This window comes from Tubulanus polymorphus, chromosome 7 (assembly GCF_964204645.1).
Source record: "Tubulanus polymorphus chromosome 7, tnTubPoly1.2, whole genome shotgun sequence".
Lineage (NCBI taxonomy): Eukaryota > Metazoa > Nemertea > Palaeonemertea > Tubulaniformes > Tubulanidae > Tubulanus > Tubulanus polymorphus.
Window position 1 is genome coordinate 931,254 of NC_134031.1, and position 20,179 is coordinate 951,432.

The window sequence follows — 20,179 nt, forward strand, 5'->3', positions numbered from 1 at the left end:
GAAGATGACTATTAGGATAGTCAATGTTTAGTAAGCTACCTTTAGCTCGAGGAAACATTTTTGACTGTTATTTTTTTCATGTATTTCCTGTTTTAGCTTTGTACATGTTTTAATTATTGATGATTGCGTTTGCGTTTCAGGATACGGAGGATCGCAGTGCACTAATAACATCAATGAATGTTTGAACAATCCCTGCCAGAATCAAGCACCGTGCGTTGATATGCCTGGTACATATATATGTAATTGTCCTCCCGGATATACAGGACAGAATTGTGAAATGGTACGTCATTCTACCAAAAAATCATCATCAAGACTTATCTTTCATTATATTAACTTCCCGAGGACATTGCTATAAAATGAAAACTGATGCAGGCTTTATTTATTCGGTAGAATGTGACTAAATGTATGTCGAGTCCATGTCGTAATGGAGGAGTATGTACAGACAGTGGAAACTCTTATAACTGCACATGTCCTAATGGATTTACGGGTAGAAACTGTGAGAATGATGTAAATGATTGTTTGGGCGTCACTTGTGCTGCTAATAGAGAATGCATCGATATGAATAACACTTATTCCTGTAACTGTAAAACAAACTTCACCGGTAAGTCCTTATAACTGACACCTTCTAACTGACAGTCACTGTGTCAGTGTTAACTCTGAACTCAGGATCCAGTTCCACAGTTGTGAGTTAGAGCTAACTCTGAACTCTGGATGCAGTAGTCCTTTACAGTTGTGAGAATTTGAGTTAACTCTGAACTCAGGATCCAGTTCCACAGTTATGAGTTAAAGTTAACTCCTAAGACGTGTTAATTTTCAATGAGTAAACTCCGATGAGTCGTTTCATAACTTACTACCGAAGAACTGGATTCAGGATGATATCTATGACTATCGCTGGAATAATCTGTTGGTTAAATTGTAGGTATAGCTAATGATACAAGTGCGTGTCAGGATATTGATGAATGTCAACCTTCAAATCCTTGTTTAAACGGTGCTAATTGTACGAATCTGATTGGTGGATATAACTGCACGTGTGTGGCTGGTTACATCGGTAATCATTGTGAAACAAAGATCAACAAATGTGTTCCTAATCCGTGTAATAACAGTGTGAGGTAAGATCAATTATATTTCAGTAATCTGAGGGTGACAGCTAACCAGGAGAACCTGTGTAAATCACTGAACACACGCCAAAGAATCACATATTGCCTAGAATCACATATTGTTTGATCATATGGACAGTTGAGTACTTTCTGTTTTAGATGTAAAGATCTATTGAATGATTTTCAATGTGAATGTTTACGCGGCTGGGGCGGCAAAACATGTTCTACTAACATCAACAATTGCAACCCAAACCCGTGTCAAAATGGAGTCTGCGCTGATCTCGTAAGTTATATTCATTTTCATTATACATACCGGTACAATCAAACTTGTTCCTGTTCTCATATTATGAACTGGATCATCTATTGCAACTTGAAACATCCAAATGATGAATTAGGCTCAGTGAATTGATTCGGGACTCTAAAATACAGATGACGACTAACACTTTGTCAATTGTATTAGAAATACAAATCGAGATTCAGAAATATGGATGACTTCAGTCGACTTATTTGAAGATGACTGAATCGAATTTGACTGTAACTTTTTCTCACTTGGTTTAGTGTCTACAATAATAGAAGCACCTGGTTCCGCAGTTCTCTGTTAGATTAGTTTATTTTTTTCTGTTAAGAAGTCAAATATAACTGTTTGAACTGGGTCCAGATTGCTTGAATATTGACGCTTGAGTTGAATTCATACTTTTTCAGTAAGTTTGACTCTGGAATCAAATCTTAACTCACTCATCACTCTGGAAGCGAGTGCAGTATTGCGAGTTTGATGCGAGAGAGTAAAATTGTAATCGTTCTATTTCAGATTGATGGTTATAACTGCACTTGTAATAAAGGATTTGTTGGATTACGTTGTCAGAGTCTGTATAAATCCTGTTATCCGAACCCGTGTAAGAATTACGCGACTTGTGTGAATAAAATCGCTGATTATCAATGCAATTGTCAACCTGGCTACAAAGGTAAATATCTTTATCTATATCAGTAGACTGTTACTCCATTAGATTTACTAGGAGGTAGCTGAAGATTATTGCGAGGCAGTTGAGAGTGATGACGGGTTCTCATGGCATGAATTGGGATAGGAAATTATCTGATATTTTGTAGTGTGGCATGTGATGATCTGATGCTATGGGCTCCGTGCCAAGAGAGTGTGATCCTTAACAGATCCATGATCTGCAGAGAAAAGTTTTAGGGGATCAGGGGATTCCGGATTAATTTTTCCCTCAGGCAATCCCCGCTGAGAATATCTTATGTATAGTTTAATCAGGGAATTTTTCGTCAATTTAGGATCCCCTGATCTGTTAAGTAAACCCTGATTTATGAGGGTTGATTTATATGAATTTTGTAGGTAAACATTGTGAGATCGATATCAATGAATGTCAACCGGTGAATCCCTGTCAGAATAACGGAGTGTGCTCGCATTTAGTAGCTGATTATAACTGTTCGTGCGCAGCTGGATGGATGGGTAAAAACTGTACGCAACCATACGACGCGTGCTCGTTCAAACCATGCGCAAACAGCGCCACTTGTACGACGACGATACCGCAGACGCAGTACGCGTGTCAGTGTCCGCCTGGTTTCAACGGCACTAACTGTGATAATAACATCGATGATTGCATCGGAGTGAAATGTCCGAATGGTCAAGTGTGCTTCGATCTCGTACAGAATTATAAATGCGCATGTCCTACAGGTAAATATTCATTTTCATTCAATCGTAGAGAGTTTTAGAGATTGAGTGGTTTAAATCATTGAACCCTAACTGGTCTCTCGTAAATCAGTCATCGGTTTAAATCCTAGTGAAGCTTCTTGTCCAATAGTTCTTCTCTGATCTCTCATCCTTCAATTGAGAAAATGAAACCTTGAACCTACTAATACCCTGAGTAACGAAGCTGTGTGGGTTGAGAGTAACCTGCTAATACCCTGAGATGAGAAGCTGAGTGGATTAAGAGTAACCTGTTTAAACTGCCCTGATATACTATTGGATTAAATCATTTAACCTCATGACGTGACCACGGCCTTTGAAGTGTTGCCCGCACACTGTAAGCAGCCAGCAGGACTCGTATCCGCTTGTTACTCAGCGCTGATAGCGGATGCATCAGCATCACGCCTTATCTCACTGAGCTACTCGGGCCGTGTCCAATTGATTTAGGAAATTTCTGCTTAAATAAAGAATATTTTGGAAGATGAGACAATCTTTAGATATCCCTAGAGTGTACTTTAAAAAAAAAACCATTGTATTTTTAGGATTTGATGGAGTGAATTGTTTGAATAATATACAGGAATGTGTAGTGAATGGAAACCCGTGTTTAAACGGAGGTCGGTGTAAAGATGGGATCGGTGATTATACGTGTGAATGTCTTCAGGAAACGATCGACCTGACCCCGTACGTCAATGAGTTCCGTGTCTATACGACTGGCTGGACCGGTAAAAACTGTCAGACCAGTATCAACGAATGCGCTTACAAACCGCCTATCTGTCTGAACAGTGGTCGCTGTATAGAACTTTCTGGATTCACTAAATTTGAATGTGGTTGCGTTTCACCACAAGTCGGATATTATGCAACTGGTAAGTTGAACAATCTTTATGAAGAAATCTTGCCAATGATTCAATGAATTTCCGCATTAAGCTTGCGTCAATCTTAACAGTTGATTCATCAATTAAGCAGTTCTTTGTCTAGTTCTTTGGTTAAATTAAGCAGTTGTTTAGTTAATTAAAGCCACCGGTCACTGGTCTCGTCAATCCAGGGTTTATGGGTTCAAACCCTGTGTGGCGAAAGTTCTTCTCTGGTCTCTCCCCCATTGGGAAAAAGAAACATCAAACCCGGTTATAATGCCCTGCGTGGGGCTTTGCGGGTTGAGGGTGTTTATAAAAAATTTAAGTAGCTCTTTAGCTCTTCAATTAGATTAAGGAGATCTTTGCGATATTTTCAATGCGTTTTATTTTGTCAGGTCGATTTTGTGAAAAAGTTGAAGGTTACTGTAAGACGAATCCTCCATCTTGTAAGAATAATGGAACATGTATAGGAGTTGATGGTGGATTTGATTGTCGATGTCTGCCTGGTTTCACTGGTACGTACCTGTGTGTGTGTGCAGTTTATAAATACAGCTAAATTATCAATTTTCAGTCAATAATAAATTGAACTAAGATGATGGCTTCACTGTGTTGAGACCACGGTCCAACCACCAAACTATCATAGCTGAAATAACCAGGGCCCAGTTGCATAGTCATGGCTTAGACTTGAGTAAGCCCTTGGGTTAAGGTTAAAACTGATCTATAAAGCCAGTCCAAGTAGTTCATTTTCACAGGCAGGTTTATGGATTGATAATAACTTTCACCTGGTGAATTGAATTGAGTTAATACTCAGGGTCAGTTCCACAGTTGTGAGTTAAGATTTGACTCAAGATTTAAGTCATTGAAACTCACAAAAAAATGAACTACTAGTTAGTTCAATATCAGGATTCATTCTAACTCAATACTGTTGAACTGGATTCAGAGTCAAATTCTGAAGCCATTTTCACAGATCTCAGTTAAACTTCAACTTCAGAATTAAAAAACATTGAAGATGAACTGATTTCCTCCCTAAGGAGAAATATAGAACTGGATCATCGGTTCATAAGTTTATTTTGTTCTGTTTTTTAGGTGATGATTGCGGAGTGAATATCAATGATTGCGAATTAAACCCGTGTTTTAATAACGGTACCTGCGTCGATGAAGTGAACGGATTCACGTGTAATTGTCCTTCCGGATTCAACGGAAAACAATGCGAAAATAACATCAATGAATGTTTGACGAACCCGTGTAAGAACAACGCTCGATGTATCGACACTCTCGGCAGGTACTGTATCGTACGCATAGCATCCTGTTACATGGTTCAGGTTAGGGTCGGATTCCACAGACAAAAGACTGGAAATGATTTAATTAAAGAAAAAACTCAATTATGAACGCAAAATCATGTTCCGACTCAATTCTACGAGCCATTTTCAAAACTGTCAGGAAAACTGTTCATAGAAATTAGTCAAAACATCAAATACTCAATTAAAAATTGTGGGTTTTTTTCAACAAGTGGTTGACGTTGATGGTAGATACAAATGCAGTTAAATCTGTTCGTTTTGAATAAGAGAATCAAATCAAACTCTGAACTGTGAAACTTGGTCCCGTTTGGAAATGTGCATGTATCTCTGCTAAAAGAAAGCCAAAAACTTGAGTTCCCTGCACGTAGAATTTCAAAGAAAGTTTTGCTCATTGAAGTCTGAGGAGTCAATCATTCATGACCCTCGTTCATCAAACATTATGAAGGTTATGAATATGTATATATATGTGTACTGTATATAGGTTTCGAGGACATACAGTCACGACTAGTAGGCCTATACCTGATGATCAACGGTAATCATTAAAACCACATTTTATAAAGCATGAATTCACAACATGTTCGATCATCAAGATCATTTTGATTCAGTTACAAATCTTGTTGATTCGAAGTTTTGACTACAGTTTACTACAGTTCAAGGCATGTTTTCATCAATTATTCATTTATTTACTAATCATTCACTACTAACTAAAACTAGAATCAAAAGAAGATAAAGTTTCACAAACTGAAGCATGGTTCGAATCTAACCCCCAAACCTGTACACGATGTTACAAATTTCAGCTGTTTTATTCATTTCTCGTTAAAAAGACAAGTTCTTTATTAAAATGAATGCATTATTCAAAACTTAAAGAATAAGGACATAAGTTATACACGTAGGTTGTGCAGAATGCATTGTGTTATTATTGCTTGATTCTTTTTGCATCCACCAAAATCTGGTCATGAAAACAAAAATTCCATTCAGTAGACATGTGTTAGATATTGATTTCATCGTGAGAAATCTACTATTATCTATCTGTATGTGTGTGTGGTTTTATTTTTAAGCTATAAATGTGACTGCACTGGTACTGGTTTTATTGGTGCTACATGTGAACTGAACGTCAACGACTGCATGCCGGATCCGTGTCAAAATAACGCGACCTGTACTGATCTGATCAAGGTACGTGTTCCAGGAATTTCAGTAACACCAAACTCGCCATGCCCTCTGTTATATCCACTGATCATAGTGAACAGCAATGTAATTTAAAGAAGGGCTTTTAAAACGGAAAGAGGAGAGTGAAAACCAAATCATTCATTAAATGTACCTTCGGAATGCTATGTCTCCGAATCCAGGGCTCCCACATCACGGTAGCCAAATAAGTCAGGAATATACGTAATTTAGCCGTAGAGAGTCTCTGTCTCAATACAGATGAAAAATAGCGAAAAACTGAATTTGGATGAGCCACAATTTACCCTTGAATTCTGTTCTATGTAAGAATGAGTTGATTGTTTATAATTATGTTTTGATTGTAGGATTTCAACTGCCGTTGTCCGGCCGGTTACGAGGGTAAAACGTGTCAGATTGATATAGATGAGTGTTTACCCGTTAACCCTTGTTCTCACGGAGGGGTCTGTCTACAACGTTCTAATCAATCCCTATATGGTAGTAATATCCCCGGGTTTGAAGGTAGTTTCAGTTATGATAAAGCTGCAGGATTCGTCTGTCAATGTGCTGCCGGATATGAGGGTAAGATTTTCATTCACAATTCTGAATTTCCTTCTCAATGATTTCTGCGCTTAGAAAGTAGAATTCTCCTTAGATTTGAGAGCAGTTCACTCAAAAACCTGACCTGTACCAATAAGTTTCTTGCAGATCGGGGAAATCAGACAATATCAGTGAATTCTGACCATTTTCTTAAAAAATCAGGGAATTTGAATCTTTGTTGTCTTGTTGTTCTGGCTGGTGACGAATGGCACGAGGAACCTCAAATAACCCACTGAGGATATCTAGTTATTTAATCTGGGAATTTCGGTCAAGAGTCAGGGAAATATCGGGGAATTTTGGATTCCTGATCTGTAAGAACCCTGAATACCGAGTAAGGTAGAATCTGCTGTATATAAGTATTATTAATGATAGATTTATGTATTTATTTTAAGGGGTTCAATGTAAAACAGATATAAACGAATGTAATCTTTGGACTCCGTGCGTGAATGGAACGTGTGTCGATCGCGTCAACAATTACACGTGTAACTGTAACCCCGGTTACGAGGGTCGCAACTGTTCCGTCGAAATAAACGAGTGTACGACGTATAACCCGTGTTCGCAGAACGGCGCCATCTGTATCGATCTGATAAACGATTACCGGTGTAAGTGTCGCGTGTTTAACGGCGTTTTATACGGAGGTAAGAACTGCACGACCGAACTAACGGGCTGCGTCGGTAATCAGTGTCAGAACGCAGCCACGTGTACGCCTTACCTTGTTAACGAACAAACGATGACTCATAATTATACGTGCACGTGTCCGCACGGATATACCGGGTATTACTGTAATCATACGACTATTTCGTCATACGCCGGTAATACGTACATGCTCGTACAGACGAGCGGTAATACATCGCTGCGGATACAGCTCAGTTTACGCACGACTCTTCCGAACGGAATAATCCTCTACGCGGGCGACGTCGTTACTAGTTACGTAATTCTCGAGCTTTTAGCCGGAAAACTGAAATTATCGTATAAACTCATCAACGACGCGAATCATCAATCATTGACTCATGATTTAACGCTGAATGACGCGAGTTGGCACCGAGTTGAGATAATCATCGAATCCAGCGGAATCCGACTGTTTGTTTACGATAAATCGTGCGCTCAATCGCGATGTCCGCTTTCACCGATCAGTTTCTCGCTGGGAAAAACCATCGCGACGACGGCGCTCTACTTCGGTAGCCGCAGTCCGAACGTCTCGATAGGAGCTTCCGATACGAACTTCGTCGGTTGTTTACAGGATATAGTGGTAGATGGCGTTACCGTACGACCGGCGGACCAGCTGACGAGCTCTAAGAATCTAGTTGAAGGATGTCCTCGAACTCCTCAATGCGTACCTAACCCGTGTAATGGAAAAGGGTCGTGTATCGATAAATGGAATCAGTTCCAGTGTGTTTGTAATCGCCCGTACTACGGAACTAACTGCTCTTTACGTAAGTTTTTAAATTATATTCAAGTCATCATCGCATAAGTCGTCAAATTGCTGAAGACATCTCTCTTTCTGAGTTTCAATTTGTATTTGCAAATTAGTTTACTAAATAGTAGTCATCATTTTTCAATTCTAATTTCTATTTCTTCAAGACCCAGTTCCACAGTTGTGAGTTAGAGTTAACTCTGAGTTAAAATTAGTTCATTTTCAATGAGTTAACTCAGGGTCAAATCTTAACCCCGAACTGTGGAACTGGACCCAATTTTGCGATTTAGTCGTCTTCAAAATAACTATGATAACTTAAAAGCGAATTTGACTTCATCTGAAATGAAGAGTATTCAGAATTTTTCCTTTAGTTTTCCTGAATGAAGAATTAACCTGGTGTTTGTAATGTGAATGTTTTGTAGAGTATAACGCTGCTACGTTTGGTTTGAACTCAACGGCTGGATTCGTACATTTCATCGTTCCCTCGGTTCGCGCTCAAAAAATCGCCGATTCCGGCAAAGCATCGCTTTCATTTCTGATTAGAACCCGACAACAAAACGGCTTCGTATTCTATTACGGGTCCGACCCGGCAACCGCAACTAATCAACAATACACGATCCTCGAAGTGGTTAACTCCCGTCTGAATCTACGAGTGAAATTATCACAGACCGAGCAACAATTCACCTCGACGACCGTCGTTAGCGACGGGCAACAATACCTGGTAGTCGTCGATCGATCGAAGGATAAACTGAGATTAACGAGTAACGGTAATCCGGTATTAGACGTTACGATTAATCCGTATTCCAGTCCGGAATTACCGGCTACCGATATCTACGTCGGTAGTATCCCGGTGACCTCGTCGCCGCCGACGACCGGCAGACGTAGACTGTTACAGCAGACGAACTCGTTAATGAATCAACCGTCTTACGTCGGTACCGTACAGAACGGAATGTTAAACAATATTCATTTAGAAATGTTACCGAATACGCCGGGAGCGGCTGTGCCGGCGCTTAACGCTAAAACATCTGCGAATATAAAACCGGGCGAAGTTACTGCTCCGATCTGTGCTTCAAAACCCTGTGAACGCAACGCCACCTGTACTGATGTATTCTACAATGATTTCAAGTGAGTATTTTACATTTCATTTCATTTGATGCTAAACCTCAGCAAACCCGTAAACACTGGGACTGGAAAATTAATTCAAATTAGAAATTGGAAACATTGATACCAGAATATCAGAAAATGTTTTGAATTTTTGCTCCAGTTTTTGAAAAGTCTGTTTGGTAAGGTTTACTCTTTGAAGTTGAACTTTAGTTTGTGGGATATGTAAAAGATGCGATGTCACTTTATAGATATACAATAGATTGTCTCCCAGGCAGCAAGTGAATTCCGGGTTAGTCACAGCATGAATTAGAGTAGGAACATTTTAAACATTCTGTCTGCGATAATCCGAAACAATCTAAGTCTACTGTATTATGTATTTCTACCAGAAGGTGGCAGCCTTGTAGTTCTCGTAGAAGTCTGGTAGATACACCTATACATCGCTAATAGCTCCTGATTTGTCAATGAGATTTTTTCTTAGAATTGTTTTAAATGTGTGCTAGGACAAGCTGTGTATTTTTGCACACTTAACTGTGTCCAAAATGTAGGAAAAGTTCCTATAAATGACTACTTATATAAATAGGTTTACTTCATACCTGTCAGTCAATATCCATTGTGTCTCAGGCAAATTAGAAATTCTATTTCTATGTAATTTCGCCTGAGTTCATGACGTTGAAAAAAGTACAAAAATGCATGTTTAGAATACAATACCGGTATTTGTACATACAGCATGGGGTAGACTTTAGCTAGCTATAGTCAAACTATATTGTATTAGCTATATCTACTTGGATAAACTACTGGTACATAAATAGCTATGACTGTTTTAGCAAGGTAGCTATATCTACTTGATAAAGCTCCTGGTAGCTAAGTCATTCTATGATTGATTTAGCTAGGTAGCTATATTAGGTAGCTGGTAATCACACTAATGGAATGTATGCGTTATTGGCTGCATGTGTTATATTACGTACGTGATTATGAATCCTATATTCGGATCAAACCATTCAATACGGTATAAAATCAATAATTGATTGATATCGGTGTTAATTAGATTAGACTGAGCTAGTGGATCGCGCAGTGCTTATCAACTATCAGTTGTGCTGATATACCGCACAAACAGTGACAGTGACCGTGGTCAATCTTCATTCTGATTCCGGATTATATATCAATAATCACACAGTTTGTCTTCACTCAGTCTAAGACACAATATGAGGAGATTCTCTACATATATTTCGCTAGTACAGATTTATGTACACAGATTGTGTGTGTTTGATTTGAAGTGATATTTGCTCGACAGTAATAGATCAAACAATTCAACTTTCACCTGAAATATAATCTGATCGATCACATAGTGTTGTCTGATTCAGATATTCATGTGGTTGAACTATACGTCATTTATAGTGAAAACAACTTTAAATTAAGTGATTTCTGGAATGTTTCATACGCATGAAGGATGTTAATCTAGGAATCTTGTGTTATCTATGTTAGTTCTATGAACTGTTAAGAGATGGCGCTCTTGTTACAGTGTCTAGTATCTATCGCTATTCTTTCAGTGCTCGTACAGTAAGTAAACCACAGCGCCCCCTGCTGTCCTCGATATCTAAACCCGTACTTCGATATTGAATCTACTCCTATTTTTCAGATGTAATTGTCCGGCAGGATTTACTGGTAAAAACTGCAGCGCGATGGAATTCTGTTATTACTCGACTTGTCCTCAAGGTGGCGTTTGTCGTAATAAGATCGATGGTTATGAATGTAAGTAACGCCCCCTCACTGAGATCTATCACACTAGAATCAGAGAGAACTCTTACAATCTCCTTACAGATCACGGAATCTGAATTTATTTATCCCTGCAAGTATAATAAGGGAATTCTGGCTGTTTCCTCAAAAATCCAAGCACTTAAAGGTTCTAACAGATAGGGAAAATCTAACGCTTTTGATGATAATGAAAAAGTCAGGGAATTCAAATTGTTGATGCCTAGTTGTTCTGACTAGTGACCAGTGGCAATAATAAACTCAATGATATGAATCTGACCCATATTGTGGATATCTTATGATTCAGTCAAGAGCTGGAAAAATCAGGGAAATATCAAGAACCCTAAACATAAAGAGATATGATTTGAAATTGTATATTTGTGTTTGTGATTTCAGGTATCGCTGCGGGAACATTCGACGGTAAAACCACCCTAGTTACGTATAAAACAACTGTCAATGCGACACGGACGATTTCAACGATATCGCTGAGTTTCAGAACTCGCGAACTCGTCGGAACTCTACTCTATACGTCGAACGCCGGGAATTCTGTTAAATTCTTACTTAACAATGGACGATTGAAGGTTGAATTCTCGCTGGGCGTCAACGGTTTTATAGAATCGAATCAAACCATCAACGACGCTCAGTGGTACACTACCGTTTTAACATTCACCGGTTCACTGGTGAAATTAGACGTGAACGGAACTATAACGACCAGTCCGCTGACGCAACCGGCTAATAGTGTTACTACGGCGTTATCGGATAACGGTATATTCGTAGGCGGAGACGGACTGAGTAAGTTTAAAGGTTGTATCCGCGACGCGAATATCGGCTCGTTTAATTTACCGTTTTTCCTCCAATCGAAACTCGTCAACGATTCGAGCGTCGAGAAATTCGAAATCGTCTCGAAACCGGCGTTTATAATCGGTTGCCACGGAGACGACGTGTGCGGCCCGAAACCGTGTAAGAACGGCGGCAACTGCAGCGACATCTGGAATAAATACGAGTGTAAATGCGTGCTGGGATTTAACGGAACGAACTGCGGGAATAATATCGATGATTGTCCCGGCAATAACTGTTCAACAATCGGAACTAATCAATGCGTGGACGGTGTTAATAGTTACAACTGTAGCTGTAAACCGGGTTATACCGGTACCTGGTACGTTCATCTCTTTATCATAAATACTGATTCGTACTTCTCTCAAGAGAGACCGGGAAATACCTCGTCATTAAAATCTCTTTATCATCAATATATATTCAAAATAGGAGCAAAAATAAATATTCACAATCGAAACATAGTTCGGGCAGTATCGGCGAATCAGGGAAGCGCTGCTGGAATTCTGAATCCCACTGTGGGAGATGTTTTATATCTGTCAAAGATGGATAGATTTTTGATTTGTATGAAACCTGTAGCTATGATCCTTTACCGTGGTAACGAGGCTGATGTACTAGATCTAGCTCGGCTGACGTATATAAGTGATGGGTTACTTTTATAAGAGTAATTGGCAGTGTACTGTTCCCAGGCCTCCATAGGTGTCGGGAAAATTCACCCTGAACTGTCTATTTGATACAGATATAAACTATTTCTGGTCTGATACCATTTTAAACGAGATTTTCTCAAATTCTATTATGTATTTTTTGTAAACAGCTTTAATTGGCCATAATAGATATCATTGTTATTAACATCCATGTATTTTTAGGTGTGAAATTGATATAAATGAATGCGATTCGAACCCTTGTAAAAATGGATCTGTCTGCGTTGATAAAGTCAATGATTTCTTCTGTAATTGTTCAGCTAATTTCACTGGTAAAGTGTGCGATACTCCGGTAAGTTCACAATATTCATATACGCTCATCAAATGAAGATGTCATACGCTTATCAATGCGGTAAAACTTCGCAATGACTCTGTGCGAAAGACAAGTAAAATATAAATTGCACAATTACGAGATCGAAAAGTCTTGATATTCCTTGATAATGGTTTTAGTGAAAAACCAAAAATTCAGATTTTTGATGAATTTTTAATTTTTTGAAGATGTATTTGTTATATATCTTGATGAAATGTATTTCAGATGGATGAGAAATGTGACGCTCAACCTTGTAAAAATGGCGTCTGTTTCGATAAGAACGCCACATCTCCGAGTAACGTAAGCAAAAATTCACTTCCCGTTTGAGAAATTCATGCAAATCATCAGTTACATCACAGTTACAGATCACAGTTACAGATCACAGTTATAGATCACGATAATATTCGATGTTTTTTATTGATATATAGATAACGTACGCAACGTATGAATGTCAATGTAATCCTGGTTGGGAGGGACGAATTTGTGACACTAAAATCAACTATTGTAAAACAGCGCCGTGTAAGAATGGAGCCACTTGTAACAACGATTACACGATATATAACTATACGTGTAGCTGTAAACCAGGTACGTTTAGAAACAAAGATTGTTGCGACAATTATTCATTGCATAGATACTGGGGTCAGTTGCACAGTCATGGCTTAAGTCTAGGACCATCTTTGTTCTATAACCAATCTAATAACTTACGTTAGACCAGTCTAAACTCTATTTTGGTTCTGTAACCAATCTAACAACTTCAGACCAGTCTAAGCTGATTTTGGTTCTCCAACTTAAGTTGTTAGATTGGTTAGGGAACCAAAATGAGCAAGACCAGTCTAAACTCATTTTGGTTCTCTAACCAATCTAACAACTTCAGACCAGTCTAAACTCATTTTGGTTCTCTAACCAATCTATGTAACAACTTTTAACAGATTTATGACCACTGTTGAACCTATTTAAATCATGACTGCGACTAGACCTTCATGTATGAACTATGAGTAAAAACATTTTGATTTTTGCAGGATACGATGGTTACGACTGCGGGAATAATATCAATGAATGTTTACCAGATCCTTGCGTGAATGGTAATTGTACTGATGGAATAGCGAAGTACACGTGCTCTTGTGACTCAGGTCAGGATTTCAAAAATCATCCAGAAGTCAGTTCCGCAGTTGAGCGTTATAAATTGACTTTACGGTTGAATCATTGGAAATAGACTAACTACCGGTATATAATGTAGAATCAAGCTTAACTGACATCTGTGGAACTGGATTATCAGTATTAGTTAGATGTTGATGATGTCGCGCTGGCTAGAATCCCCCAAACATCGCATTAAATTGATATTTTGTTTTCAGGTTGGGAAGGAGTGAATTGTTCTAAGGATATTGATGAATGTAAAGTCAATCCTACTACAGCTTGTACTAATGGTCAATGTATCAATAAACCAGGATCTTATATCTGTAACTGCACTGACACTGGATTTGAAGGTAACTAGTGTTGAGTTTGTGGGAACAAACTCAATCTCAAAATTCTAATGAATTTACTCTTGAAACTTCCTGATTTTTCCTCTTGTCAACTACGACTTTAATGCTGGTAACATCATTGTTTTATAACTTCCATCTCTTTGAATTAGTGAATTGAATAGGAAATACAAATTGGGACCTAAGAATAGGGACACGATTTTAGTAATGTGATGACTTACACTTAGTAAAATGAATTGCAAATGAAAATTGGGACTCTAAATAATTACGAATCCACTAAATTGACTGAGTTTTGCTCTATAAAGCTACCATACCCTAATCTAATGTAAAATCTCTTGTTTTTCTATTTCAGGTGCTAAATGTGAGAATATGATAAAGTATTGTCCACCAACAGGTGTGAATCCTTGTAAAAACGGAGCCCAGTGTATATCAAATGCTCCTGATCCGTTGTATCAATGTAAATGTACTGTCGGCTATGAGGGTCGGAATTGTGATCAGCCGAACTGTACTGCAGTGAATTGTATGAATAATTCAACTTGTATCATCACTAATCAAAACACCTGGCAATGCCAATGCCCGAAATACTATTACGGTAAGTCTATTTATAAGTAGTCTATCTACGGAGCCAGCTTTGCAGCTATATTTTAAATGATGCATTTTAATATTTCAGGTCAGCGTTGTGAAACTGCCGGACCATGCGTGAATTCTCCGTGTCAGAATAACGCTCCATGCGTTCAGAATCAGCAGACGTATACCTGTACATGTCCTACAGGTAAACACTATCTCTACAATCATCAGTATCTCTCTGTATATAGTGTGTAGAGACTTTTCACAAATCCTCTTAATCAATATTCGTCAATCACGACTCAATGAAATTATGTGTGTCACATCTCAGAGGCTTGACTCAATAACTGTTACTAAACATACATTCAGCAGTAGATAGCTCTACTGGTCGTGAAGACATAGACTCGGGCCGACAATGTGACACAAGCCTCTGTGAAGCAAATGTTCTTAGTGTGATTTTACAATTAACAACCGCACAATGATGGATATCTTTGACCCAGTTCCGCAGTTCTAATTCTAATTAACTAATTCTTACTTCAAATCAAACCGACAATTATGGAACTGGGTTCTACACTGAGCACATCTTTCTAGACTAATCCACGGACGGTGGGTCTATTTTACAGGCTGGGAAAACCAGAACTGTAGCGCCGATATTGACGAATGCACCCGACAACCGGGAATATGCCTAAACAACGGCAACTGTACAAACACACCTGGCAGTTATAACTGTACCTGCGTACCGGGATTCATCGGAAAAAACTGTGGCACGAATTTCAACGAATGTTCGTTGAATCCGTGTCAGAACGGGGCACAGTGCACCGATCTGATCAACTCATATCAGTGCACGTGTTCATCTGGTGAGAAATAGAATGAATCACTAATCATATCATAGACCTTCATCAAAACATTCAGCATTCATCATCCAGTTTCGTGAAATCGTTCCAGCCTACAGCCTATTAAATCATAGATAATGAGATTAAAAGCCTACTGTATGCAGGGTCCGATCTAATTAATGAAAGCCACTTGCCCGGGGGGCAAGCATATCTGAAATTTTGCTTGCCCCCTCCAAAAGCTACTTGCCCTACACAGGCATACCGATTTGTGGCACAATTCACCGTTGTATCGAGTGGGGAAAAAAAGCTTTGTGTCATAAAATTGCGCTAGCCCTGGGGACAAGTGATAATGATAACCTATTTGCCCTGATGTGAATATACTTGTCCCGGGCAATCGGGCAAGTGCTTAGATCGCACCCTGTGTATGCAAAGGAAATCCATCGCGAAATTAAAGTATGTGACAGAAAACATACATTTTGGTCACCTTTCTGGAAATCGTCAGGTGTCCTTTATATTTGTATATAGTGGGTTATATATCTTATTTTCCACGGAGTGTAGAGTATGCACAGGTTCATTTGTTTTCCTGAAACTGGCCCCAGGTTGATACAGTAGTTCAAAATCAAACATTTGAACGGTTCTTTTGTCCTAGAAGCGTAGGGAGGAAAGCGTAGTAAAGATAGCCAACTTCTGTAGAGTTATTTGATAAAGGTCTATGCAGCACTAAAACACTTTGATATAGCACCGAGCAATAGAATATGGTTTTACAATCAGAACCAACTTCAGCACAGATTCTATTGAACGTACCAGTATTTACACGAATAATCACTGATAAGAATTGTTCAAAAGTTGGTTAGAGTTAATCAGTTGTTAAATGACAAGATGATAAGTGTCACAATGATATTTATTCACCGGTCAACTCAAAACTCAAACCACCTCTTGAACAACTGACCACTGAACATAAGTTTGTGTATATAATAGAGTATTGTTGATAATTATAGGTTGGCAAGGAAAGAACTGTAACACAGATATAGATGAGTGTAAGAATACAGTGAACCCGTGTTTAAATAATGGTACATGTACGAACGGACCGGGCAACTATTCCTGCGTGTGCCAGCCGCTGTATGTCGGAGGGAACTGTCATTCGAAAGACCCGTGTTATAGTGGTACCGCACCGATATGCCTAAATAACGGAGTCTGTAATTCGACATTTAACGATCAGACGAAGAATGCTACGTTTTACGGCTGTAATTGTGCGAGTGGTTTCTCTGGATACAGGTGTGAAAAAGCTGTAAGTAAAATCAACGCCTGAAGATTGACGTTCAGCAGCCAGTTGCTCAAGAATTGGTTAAAGATAACCGGCCGATAAATTCCATAGTAACGAAGAACTTTTAACTGTCACTATGTCAACTATCTACTGGTTAACTCTAACCAACTTTTGAGCAACCGGCCACTGTTTTTACGGAAATCTTGGACTATTTTCATTTCCATTTTTAGCCGCAGCCACAACAGAATATATGGTTAATAGTAGGACCAATCATAGCGTGTTTAGTGGCTTTAATCATAATCATAGGTAAGTTTACAATCTTGGTTCAGTTGCTCAATGGTCTTGTAGTTCGTGGTTGGCTCCATTAGTATTTTTCCTGGCCGATGAATTGCTTTTCCGGCAATTTCCTGAACACTGGGCCAAAATTATTTTTTCCTCCCCTGTCCTGGCTGATGAATATTTAAGCACTTTTACGGAAATCCCTCTTGACATCCATCCAAAAAACCCTCCTTAAATGCTGGATATCACACTTATCTTAGTATTTGACTTGGAACATTGGAAATGAATGACATGTGTAATTTTGAATCTAGAACTTTTCAATTTTGTGATGAGTAATAAGTAGTATTTATTTGTTTCTAGCGTTAATCGTGTTCTGTGTGTCGTTACGTAATAAACGCGCGACCCACGGAACGTACAGTCCTAGTCGTCAGGAGAACGAAGGATCAAGAGTTCAAATGAATAACATTCTAAAAGTTCCGCCGGAAGAACGACTTATATAGAAACGGCATCAGTGTGTGTGACAAACTAGTCTCAACCAGTCAGAGAGAACCGTCCTAGAATAGTGTCTCTCGGAATAATCACCAGGGGGCATCGATGTTCCAAACCACTACTACTATTGGAGAGTAGTTACTACTACTATTTCTAGAGCTCAATTACGACCAAAAATATCAAAATACTTCCTCAATCGGAACAGCTTTTAGTTCATTTTCCATTAAAATACTGGTACTTTTTGACGATCTCAAATTGCTCTAATTTTTGGTGGAAAACTATTGCAAATCGAAATAGCAGATAATGTCAGGTGTGATAACAGTTAAGTGATTTTGATGGAATGGATTTACGATGTTATTTATCGATGAATTGTTAAGTATTTTTGCATTTAATATTATTCATATATGAATATTGACGTATTCTCTAATGATCATTGCTATTATTCCTTCAAAGATAAAATTTCTAAACTTCATTTTATGAAAGGCTTTGAAATGATTGAAAGGATAACTACCAGGGGGTGGGGGACTTCAATAGCTGCCATTTTGTGTATGTGGTGCTTTAAAATGCATGTATAGATTTTGCATATAGATATTTAATACACACATAGGGACTGTTAGTAAATTACTATTAGTCTGAGAATATTCAGACTGTTGAATGAGGAGTATTAAGGTCTTGCAGCCACGCTACACAACAAGTGATTTGCATGACAGATCCCCGAGACTTCTATACCCTGACAAACATTGACAACGATAGCGTTCTACATCATTTACTTCATAGAAATACAGAAAGCATTCAGACTTTATAAACATACAATAAGGTTCATTCATTTGAATTATCAATATCAACCAATATTCTCAACGGTTTTGCTTTTTGGAATTTCAGTAAAATATATAGAAACTCACTGGAGTTTTTACATGTAGGTTGCTAACAGCAGCAGAGAGATTAATCAGTAAATATGGCTTCAGTGGTTCTAAATTAAAGCCACGTATTACATCTGCTATAGAACTGATAAACAGTATATTCAAATAGCTTCCTTTGAAACTAGAAATTTTGCCAAGAATGAAAGATTTGCCACAGACGGACACAATCTGTACCACTTTTCTAGAAATGTACGAATATATTTTTTCACTTCACACTTTCTATAGCGCTTTCATACAAACTGCTGCCTGCCTGCATTCATTCATCAAGGAAATTAAGAGAATATTTTGTGAAGTGATGTCGTTATCTCTTGTTATTGTGTGTTCTATGCAATTTAATCATGTTAGTAGAAATGGGATCATTCAGTTTACACATGAAAAATGGTTAGATTCTATAAAAATCTTAAACAGTTATCAATCAACAGATCCTGCACCGTCCTTGCCAGGATATTCAATTCGATGTTCTTCCAATTTTTGATCGCTCGGGTTTCACGCGAGTTCCGAACTTCACCCAAGACATTTTTAGTTGAAAGTGAACACCATACTATCAGCAGACTTTCTAAAACTGATCGTCCACTAAACTCACAGGCTGCAGGTTGATAACTGTATTAGAATTGATAGGATCTGAATCACCCCAAGCTACGTTTAATATATACAATCAAAATATTTCGTGTATGAATTAATCATGTGTTGTAAGATTTTCAATAATGTGTAATGATAAAATGTTTTATTTATTATTTATTTATTCTTATATTAAAAACGAAGGCTTTGTACATTAATATTTTGCTATATTTGAAAAGGCTGTAGTGAGGATGGCTGTAGCAGGGACTGTTGTTTAAACGATGCGAATTCCATTTGTAAATAATTACATTCCAAAATTACGAAAAAACGTGCCATAAAATAATCGGGTATTTTTGTAACGTAAAATTTTGTGTCCCTCCTTTTTGAGCGTTTGATCAACTGCGAAGTGTTAAGAGAAATGAGTGAAACAAACCGAAATCCTCACGACAAAAAAATACAAGAGATAAACGTATTGTTTGAAGAATAATGAAGAATATATTAAATATTGCATGTAAATCTTATTTACATATCTTTTATATATTTTGTATATAACATGAATAATTTACAATATTATATTATTCCCTCCAAACTAATCTAATATAATAGATAATATTTATATTTTTATTCCATGAATCCGTCAGCTAAGTACATGTGTATCTTATATTGCGTCCCTAAATGCTCTAATATTGCGTCCGCTTCTATGGGTCTATATTCCTTCCTCATACAGTGAAACCTCTATCAGGGGCAGACTTTAAATGAAGCGCAAGGAAATGCAAAAAGGCGTGAGGAGGGAAAGTATCCACAAAGTTTAAACAGACGTCTGGAATATTTCTAATTCTAATGCAATTTCCAGTGACACTTAGGTGAATCTTGAAGAAATTTGAAAATTGCTATTTTGTTTTTCAAAAGGAAAAATTGCGATGGTAGCATTGACTCCTTGTATTCCTGCCTGGATCTGCCCTTGTAAATACCGGTATAC

The 20,179-nt window shown here is 38.1% G+C and overlaps 1 protein-coding gene across 2 annotated transcripts; it reads left to right on the top strand.

Annotated features, from left to right (window-relative positions):
* The first annotated feature begins 184 nt into the window (after positions 1–184).
* LOC141909117 (uncharacterized) lies at positions 185–19,841 on the top strand. 2 transcript variants are annotated; one of them, XM_074799496.1, is made up of 26 exons: positions 185–280; positions 391–601; positions 920–1,109; positions 1,257–1,380; positions 1,906–2,059; positions 2,446–2,787; positions 3,342–3,662; positions 4,046–4,165; positions 4,737–4,932; positions 6,007–6,121; positions 6,475–6,688; positions 7,099–8,139; positions 8,543–9,245; positions 10,861–10,973; positions 11,370–12,129; positions 12,671–12,797; positions 13,041–13,115; positions 13,244–13,400; positions 13,835–13,945; positions 14,168–14,299; positions 14,646–14,885; positions 14,964–15,065; positions 15,481–15,714; positions 16,689–16,978; positions 17,185–17,260; positions 17,594–19,841. In XM_074799496.1, exons 1-26 carry the CDS (start codon positions 221–223, stop codon positions 17,731–17,733), a joined length of 6,348 nt encoding a protein of 2,115 aa, XP_074655597.1. In that variant the 5' UTR covers positions 185–220; the 3' UTR covers positions 17,734–19,841. The 2 variants fall into 2 exon arrangements, with proteins under 2 accessions (XP_074655597.1, XP_074655599.1); XM_074799498.1 differs by lacking the exon at positions 15,481–15,714.
* The last annotated feature ends 338 nt before the right edge of the window (positions 19,842–20,179 follow it).

Bases quoted from the DNA above. Each gene is read 5' to 3' on its own strand.
- LOC141909117 (XM_074799496.1), top strand. From the start codon at position 221: ATGCCTGGTACATATATATGTAATTGTCCTCCCGGATATACAGGACAG. The intron at 6,122-6,474 runs GTACGTGTTCCA...TTTTGATTGTAG, and splicing joins CCTGTACTGATCTGATCAAG to GATTTCAACTGCCGTTGTCC. The intron at 15,066-15,480 runs GTAAACACTATC...TCTATTTTACAG, and splicing joins TACCTGTACATGTCCTACAG to GCTGGGAAAACCAGAACTGT.